Source organism: Callorhinchus milii, unplaced genomic scaffold (genome assembly GCF_018977255.1).
Source record: "Callorhinchus milii isolate IMCB2004 unplaced genomic scaffold, IMCB_Cmil_1.0 Scaffold6, whole genome shotgun sequence".
NCBI classification, from domain to species: domain Eukaryota; kingdom Metazoa; phylum Chordata; class Chondrichthyes; order Chimaeriformes; family Callorhinchidae; genus Callorhinchus; species Callorhinchus milii.
Window position 1 is genome coordinate 10,985,066 of NW_024704747.1, and position 8,436 is coordinate 10,993,501.

Genomic DNA, 8,436 nt, shown 5'->3' on the forward strand with positions numbered 1-8,436 from the left:
CATGAAGGGCAGAGCTGATTTGGGATGAAGTGACCAGCAGACATCCCTCTGGGGAGAGTGTGTGATATTGTTGTTTGGTTTTGAGACACGAGCCAGATGATGGTGTGCATAACAGAGAGCTGCAGGTAGCTGTGATGGAGGTCCTGACTGGGCTGGGTCATGGGAGCTTGAAGTCCTGGCTGGAGGGGAGGGGCTAAGGTCTTGGTGGTGGGGGCTGAGGTCCTGGTCAGGGTGGTGGGGGGCTGAAGTCCTTGTAGTGGGGGGGTTAAGGTCCTGGCCATGGGGGCTGAGGTTCTGGCTGTGTGGGGAAGCTGAGTAGGCTGAGCCGCATTCACAAACACATGAAGGTTAATCAATGACCAAACATGAACTAATGGTTTAAATAATAAACAAACCATCTGTAACTAACTCTGTAATTCTGTAACCAAGGAATAAGTGACTGAGTTGAGATTGTGTGTGTGTCAGTATATGTATGAAAGTGTATGAGACGCTGTGAAATGGTATGTGAGAGAGAAGGGCAGGCTCTGTGTGTGAGAGTAAATGAGTAAGTGTTAGTGTGTGTGTGAGAGTGTGTCCAGTGAGAGAAAGTGTGTGAGAAAAAGTGTGAGAGTGTATGAGAATATCCTTATGTGAGTGTTGTTAAACTCCAGCAGTACCGCCAACTCACACTCTGAGGTCCACAAACCTTGGTTCTTTCCAAGGTGTGCCTAATACTTTCAGAAATTAAGCAATCAGGATGTATCCCTCCAGAGAGACAGTGCACATTCGATTCTTACTTTCAGGAATTCCCATGAGGTAGTGGCAGACTTGCAAATCTCCTTAGAATTTTGAACACCTCTATTAAATCTCCCCTCAACCTTCTGTGCTCTAAGGGGTTTTGACTGTTTCCTCTGGTGGGTTGGTTGGTAACCAGAGGACATGGATCTAAGACAATTGGCAAAAGAACCAAAGGCAAGATGAGAAGACTTTTTGTATCCAGAAAAATTGTTATGATCTGGAATACATTGCCTAAAAGGGTAGTAGAAGCAGATTTCAATAGAAGCCATGATGAACCGAATGACCTCCTTGTGTGCTGTAAGATTCTCTGATTTTAAGTTGCTCTTGAGGCTGTTCAATAAAATATTTCAGTTGGGAACTGGCTCAGCAACTGAACAGCAAAAACATTAAGGATTTGAGTAGCGAGAGCTGGAGAGTGGGATAGATTTAGAAAACAGACACACAGAGACAATACCAGAAGCACAGCTTCTGGTGAAACTATTTAATATTCTTTTTTATCATTCCATGGTTAGTGACCACACCCCAGCCTTCTTGGAACAGAGACTGAAATCAGCAGCCAGCGAGCAAATGAGTGAGTGTCAGTGAGTGAGTGAGTTAGAATTATGACTGAGTCATTGAGTTAGTCAGTCAATGAATGAGTAAGAGTGACTCAGTGAGTGAATCATTCAGGTTGAGGTCAGGGATGTATAGAGGCACTGGTCACCAGGGGAAGAGGGGCTTCTTGTCGCTGCGGGACAGCTCACACAGGCAGTTGAGCAGCACTAGGGTGTCACGGAGGAACTTGGCTGGTACCATGTCGATGACCATCTTACGCAGGATGATTGGGTTGTAGGTGATGTTGGTGTAGGCATTCGGCCGCTGTTTGAGGATGCCATAGGTATTGATGAGAAACTCACTGAAGCCAGTGTGGATGTCATTGTTGTAGTTCAGCTTCTCCAGCTTGGACAGCAATGCAGTGTAAGTCTGAGTCATCTGGCGCCACTTTTGCTTATCCACACTTCCATCAAGGGGATTAATAGAGTTCTATACCAGACAGTGTGAAACCCAGCATCAAACACAGAGCAATATGCAGTGCACAACCCACCAACTCCCCGTTGGGATTAAGGTTGGGGTTGGGGTTGAGGTGGGGGTTGGGATTGAGGTTGGGGTTGATATTGGGGTTGGGTGGAGGTTGGGGTTGATATTGGGGTTGAGGTGGAGGTTGGGGAGGAGGGTAGAGGTGGAGGTTGGGCTGGGGGTTGAGCTGGGGGTGGGGGTTGGAGTTTGAGTCAGTATCAATGTCATGATTGGTACCTGCTTGATCTTGGAGGGAATGTTGGAAACAGTGTAGCCGTAGAGACGGGTCAATCCTGGGAAGACGTTTGCGAGGATCCGGCGGTCCAGCTGGAAGGCAATCTCTCCAATAACACGGCTGTTTTTCTCCAGGTTAGAAAACGAATCCATCTCTGAGAGAGAGAATGCAAAACAGATAGAGTAAGAGAGAAAGTGAGAGAGTGTGTGGGAGAGTGTGTAAGTGTGTATATGTGTGTGTGTGTAAGCATGAGTCTTGCTCTTACACCAGCCAAATCAGCCATTATCTAGAGTTGGCAGTGAGCATGGCACACTGTTGTGAAATATATCTTGTTTGTTCGTGCAAAACAGATCTGCTAGCACAGAGTGTAATAGAAAAGATCTGTTCTTATTGTACATAGCCCTGAACCATGTGCAATATTATTCTGGACTAAGATGGGTGGAATGTGTAACATCCGACAAGGAAGTAAAATGTTCACATGCTGAAATGTCAATATGCGGATTAAACATGCAAAGATGAAGGAAGTGGAAGTAACTGTGTTGGGGTTGTTTAAAATATTCTGGGTTGGAGGAAACAAACAAAAATGCTCAGACATGCAGGAGAAAGAGTGGAGCCTCTTCTGCCATGATCGATGAAGAACATCCTCGCAAGCAAATAGCACAAAAGAGAGGACAAGAAGAGAACAAGAAGAGAAGCCAAGAGAAAAGACAATCTAAAGTGTTGTAATTAAAGGAGAAAATCAACGCCCCCCAAAACAGCGTTCTCCTTGAACTAAAGACACTTGAATCAGATTGCATGATACTGGGGATGAATAGTTTGGCCTATGAGCGGAGACTGAAGAAATTGGGACTTTTCTGCTGGAAAAAAAAAGTTGAGGGGTCTTAGAAATGTTGAGGGGATTTTATAGAGTCAATAGGGAAAAATTATTTCCATCAGTTAGTGAGTCAGTGACTACAGGACATCAAATTTAAGATAGTTAGTAAACTATGCCCTGCTAGGAGTGGTGATTGCGGCAAATCCATTTTGGCCTTCAAGAGAAAAGTGGACAAATACCTCAAAATGAATCAGTTACAGGGGACAGGGCAGGTTAGTGAAAAGATTGTTCTTGAGGGAACGCCACAGACAAATTTATGTGCATTTGTGAGCATAATAAATTGTTGAATTTGATTCTTCCTTTCTTGGGTCCTACAAATTAGTCTCATGGGTCTTAGTGGTGGAGCCAGTTCACCCTCACTGCAATATCACACACACTCTCACTGTGCGCTCTCACCATTTACATAAAAGACTCGTGTTTTGTTGCCTTCCTCCAGAAACAGTTTCTTGGATTCTTCACTGTTGGCCGACTCCGAGAACCAGATCTTCTTGGCTTTGTTGTGAGCTTCGGCATCTGGTAACTGCTTGCTGATCTCCTCGTCCGGTAACCCGCCCGGCACATTCGGTGTCCGTTTCTCGTATAGTTGGGGGGAGCGGCAGTAGCTGGGCAGCTTGCTGGGATGTGGGCTGGGGAGAGAGCTGCCATAGGTCAGAGATCGGGGATCATCAGACAGTGAGAGGGTCAGCAGGTTCTGCAGCGTGGGGCTGGCCTGCCGTTCCTGCAGGCCAGTCACACCACATGGCTCAGGGGAACTGCACAACGTGACACCTGTAAGAGAACAGACACAACACTCAACATGGGCTGGAAGCGCAGGCCAGAGAGTGGGCATCACTGCTTCCCAGGCTTAACTATTAAAACTGAGAACCTTATCAGAGAGTCAAGACACCTCAAAATGCTTCACAGGATTTACTGTTGTGCCTGTATATTTTTAGGCAAACGAAGCAGCCAATTTTCACACAGCAATGTTCCACAAACAGCCGTGAATTCATAGAATCATAGAATTATACAGCACAGAAGGAGGCCATTTGGCCCATCGGGTCCGTGCCAGTTCATTGAAAGAACTGTCCAAATTAATCCCGCTCTCCCGCACTCTCCCTATAGCCTTGCAAATTTGTCCTTCCAAAATAATAATCTACTTCTCTATTGAAATTTGTCATCAAATCGGCTTCCACCACCATTTCAGGCAATGCATTCCAGATCAGAACAACTAACTGAAAAACATTCTCCTCACCTATCCTCATTGAGAGTGGAGTGAACAATATTCCCCCGCTCCCACTGTGGGTATGGGGGTTCCCTGGCATTGGGGGGGATACCTGGCAGTGGGGGGGCGGGGTAGCTGATAGTGCGGGGGGCGGTGTACCTGGCATTGGGGCAGTGGGGGAGGACCTGGCAGTGGGGGGGTGGGGGGAGTGAGGGTAGGGGGGTACATGGCAGTGGGGAATGGGTACCTGGCAGTGTTGGTGGGTACCTGGCAGTGGGGGGTGGGGGGGCGCACCTCACGGAGGGGTCCCTAGCATTGGATGGGGGTAGCTGGCAGTGGTGGTGGGGGGGGGGGGGGAGGTTGGTACCTGGCAGTAGGGGTACCTGGCAGTGGTGGGGGTGTAGCTGGCAATGGGGGTGTTTCTGGCAGTGGGGAGGCAGAGTACCTGGCAGTGGGGATGGATACCTGGCAGTGGGTGGGGGTACTAAGCAGTAGGGGGGGGGTATCTGGCAGTGGGGGCATAATTGGCAGTGGGTTGAGGGTACCTGCCATTGTGTGAGGTACCTAGCGGTGGGGGAGGGGTTCCTGGCAGTGAGGAGGGTGGACCTGGCAGTGGGGAAGGTGGACCTGGCAGTGGGGAGGGGGGTACCTGGCAGTGGGGAGGGGGGTTACCTGGCAGTGGGGAGGGGGGTTACCTGGCACTGGCGGGGGGTTACCTGGCACTGGCGGGGGGGTACCTGGCAGTGGGGCGGGGGGGGGTACCTGGCAGTGGGGCGGGGGGGGGGTACCTGGCAGTGGGGCGGGGGGGGGTACCTGGCAGTGGGGGGGGCGGGGGGGGGGGGTACCTGGCAGTGGGGCGGGGGGAGTACCTGGCAGTGGGGCGGGGGGAGTACCTGGCAGTGGGGCGGGGGGAGTACCTGGCAGTGGGGCGGGGGGAGTACCTGGCAGTGGGGCGGGGGGGTACCTGGCAGTGGGGCGGGGGGGGTACCTGGCAGTGGGGCGGGGGGGGTACCTGGCAGTGGGGCGGGCGGGGGTACCTGGCAGTGGGGCGGGCGGGGGTACCCGGCAGTGGGGCGGGCGGGGGGTACCCGGCAGTGGGGCGGGGGGGGGTACCCGGCAGTGGGGCGGGGGGGGGGTACCGGCAGTGGGGCGGGGGGGGGTACCCGGCAGTGGGCGGGGGGGGGTACCTGGCAGTGGGGCGGGGGGGTACCTGGCAGTGGGGCGGGGGGGGGGTACCTGGCAGTGGGGCGGGGGGGGGGGCGGGGGGGGGGTACCTGGCAGTGGGGCGGGGGGGGTACCTGGCAGTGGGGCGGGGGGGGGTACCTGGCAGTGGGGCGGGGGGGGGTACCTGGCAGTGGGGCGGGGGGGGGGTACCTGGCAGTGGGGCGGGGGGGGGTACTGGCAGTGGGGCGGGGGGGGTACCTGGCAGTGGGGCGGGGGGGGTACCTGGCAGTGGGGCGGGGGGGGGGTACCTGGCAGTGGGGCGGGGGGGGGTACCTGGCAGTGGGGCGGGGGGGGGGTTACCTGGCAGTGGGGCGGGGGGGGTACCTGGCAGTGGGGGGGGGGGGGTACCTGGCAGTGGGGGCGGGGGGGGGTACCTGGCAGTGGGGGCGGGGGGGTACCTGGCAGTGGGGGCGGGGGGGGTACCTGGCAGTGGGGGGGGGGGGTACCTGGCAGTGGGGGGGGGGGGTACCTGGCAGTGGGGGCGGGGGGGTACCTGGCAGTGGGGCGGGGGGTACCTGGCAGTGGGGGCGGGGGGTACCTGGCAGTGGGGGCGGGGGGGTACCTGGCAGTGGGGGCGGGGGGGTACTGGCAGTGGGGGCGGGGGGGTACCTGGCAGTGGGGGCGGGGGGGTACCTGGCAGTGGGGCACCTGGCAGTGGGGGCGGGGGGTACCTGGCAGTGGGGGCGGGGGGGTACCTGGCAGTGGGGGCGGGGGGGTACCTGGCAGTGGGGGCCTGGCAACTGAGGCGGGGGGCAGGGTGGGGGGGGTACCTGGCAGTGGGGGCGGGGGGGTACCTGGCAGTGGGGGCGGTGGGGGGGCGGGGGGTACCTGGCAGTGGGGGCGGGGGGTACCTGGCAGTGGGGGCGGGGGGGTACCTGGCAGTGGGGCGGGGGGGTACCTGGCAGTGGGGGCGGGGGGTACCTGGCAGTGGGGGCGGGGGGGGTACCTGGCAGTGGGGGCGGGGGGGTACCTGGCAGTGGGGGCAGGGGAGTACCTGGCAGTGGGGGCGGGGGGGTCAGGTACCTGGCAGTGGGGGTGGGGGGGGTCAGGTACCTGGCAGTGGGGGGTCAGGTACCTGGCAGTGGGGGTGGGGTGGGGGGGGGGGTGGTGAGTGAGTGTGTGGGTGTGCGTACCTGGCGGAAGGGTTCCTAGCATTCGTTGGGGGTTACCTGGCAGTGGGGAGGCAGGGTCCCTGGCAGTGGGTGGAGAGTACATGGCATTGTGCGAGGTACCAGTAAGTGGGGGAGGGGTACCTGGCAGTGGGGGGGGTAACTAGCAGTGGGGGAGGAGTAACTAGCAGTGGGGGAGGGGTAACTAGCAGTGGGGGCTGGAGGGGGGATGGTACCTGGTAGTGGGGAGGGGGGTAGTTGGCAGTGGGGGGGGTGCTATCTGGCAGTGGAGGGGGTGTTATCTGGCTGTGGGGGGGTGGGGGGGAGTGGTACCTGGCAGTAGGCGGTCTGGGTTGTGGAGGTTGTAGCTGGATGGTTGAGGTGTGACTAATGGGGCACAGTTGGAGGAGAGGAGGTTGCGGAGCTCCTCATTCTCTTTGAGGAGACTGATCTGTCTCTTCAGAGCCTTGTTCTCTGCCATGAGCTTCAGGTTGTCTCGCCGAATCAGGTCGGCATCATCACACATGTTTAAAGATCAGAAAGCAGAGGCCAAGGCCGGTGAAGGCCGGCAATTGTGAGTCAGAGATCGGAACGCGCTGTCACAGAGAGAACTCTGACACATAGAACAGCGCAGAACCCATCCCATCTATTCCATTACCCCGACCCCCGCCAACTCCATTACTTCCAACCACCACTGTAAGAAAACTATGTGTTTCTTATTCAATTAATAAAATAAAGTGAGTAATTTCATAAAATCATAGAATTATACAACACAGAAGGAGGCCATTCGGCTCATTGTGTCTGTGCCGGCTCTTTTAAAAGAGCTATCCAAATCAATCCCACTCCCCCGCTCTCTGCCCATAGCCCTGCAAACTTATCCTCCCAAAATAATTATCTAGTTCTCACTTAAAAGGTTGTTATCGAATCGATTTCCACCACGCTTTCAGGCAATGCATCCTAGATGCAAACAACTTGCCGTGTGAAAATTTCTCACCTCCCGTCTGTTTCTTTTAGCAATTTTAAATCAGTGTCCTCGAGTTACTGATCCACCAGCCAGTGGAAATAGGTTCTCCTTGTTCACCCTATCGAATCCCCTCAAAATTTTGCAAACTTCTATTAAGTCTCCTATTCTATGCCCCTATTTATAAAGCCTGGTATCCCGTATGCTTTTTTTGAACAGCTTTATGTACCTGTCGTGCCACCTTCAAAGATTTACTGATATGAACCCCAGGTCTCTCTGTTGCTTCACTTCCTTGAAGATTGTACCATCAGCTTATATCGCCTCTCCTCATTCTTCCTCCCAAAATGCATCACTTTGTATTTCTCCACATTAAACTTCATCTGCCACATTTCTGCCCATTTTACCAGTCTGTCTATGTCCATTTGCAGTCTGATACTATCCTCCTCACTGTTTACTACTTTTCCTAGCTTCGTATCATCTGCAAACTTGGAAATTATACACCCGATACCCAAGTGCAGATCAGTATAGATCAAAAACAGCAGTGGTCTCAATACTGACCCCTGAGGGACACCACTGTACACTTCCCTCCAGTCAGAAAAACAACCGTTCACCACCACTCTCTGCTTTCTGTGTCCCAGCCAGGTCTGTATCCATGCTGCCACTGTCCCTTTTATACAGTGGATATACTGTTTGATAAAGTGCCATATACAAGACTTTTGCTTACAAGTCTTGTATATGGCACTTTATCAAACAGCTTTTGAAAATCCATATAAACTACATCAACTGCACTCCTTCATCCACCCTCTCCATTACTTCATCAAAAAACTATCAGGTTTGTTAGACGTGATTTACCTTTAACAAATCTGTTAGCTGTCCTTTCTTAACCCATATTTTTTAAGTGAAGATTTACTTTGGCCCAGATTATAGTCTCCAGAAGTTTCCCCACTACTGATGTTAGCCTGACTGGTCTATAGTTCCTAGCTTTATCCTTCAGCCCCA

The 8,436-nt window shown here is 54.0% G+C and overlaps 1 protein-coding gene across 1 annotated transcript; it reads right to left on the reverse strand.

Moving 5' to 3' along the window:
- Positions 1–1,368: 1,368 nt before the first annotated feature.
- On the reverse strand, positions 1,369–3,779 carry LOC103188929 (spermatogenesis and centriole associated 1 like). Its single transcript, XM_007909121.1, has 3 exons — positions 3,339–3,779; positions 2,071–2,222; positions 1,369–1,800 (listed from the first exon to the last, which is right to left on the reverse strand). The coding sequence occupies exons 1-3, from the start codon at positions 3,769–3,771 to the stop codon at positions 1,477–1,479; spliced, it is 909 nt and encodes a 302-aa protein (XP_007907312.1). The 5' UTR covers positions 3,772–3,779; the 3' UTR covers positions 1,369–1,476.
- Between the last annotated feature and the right edge of the window lie 4,657 nt (positions 3,780–8,436).

Excerpts from the sequence above, each read along its gene's own strand:
- LOC103188929 (XM_007909121.1), bottom strand. The coding sequence starts at position 3,771 with ATGCCCACTCTCTGGCCTGCGCTTCCAGCCCATGTTGAGTGTTGTGTC. Across the intron at positions 2,223-3,338 it reads ACGAGTCTTTTATGTAAATG|AGATGGATTCGTTTTCTAAC; the intron begins GTGAGAGCGCAC and ends TCTCTCTCTCAG. Across the intron at positions 1,801-2,070 it reads TTCCCTCCAAGATCAAGCAG|AACTCTATTAATCCCCTTGA; the intron begins GTACCAATCATG and ends TGTCTGGTATAG.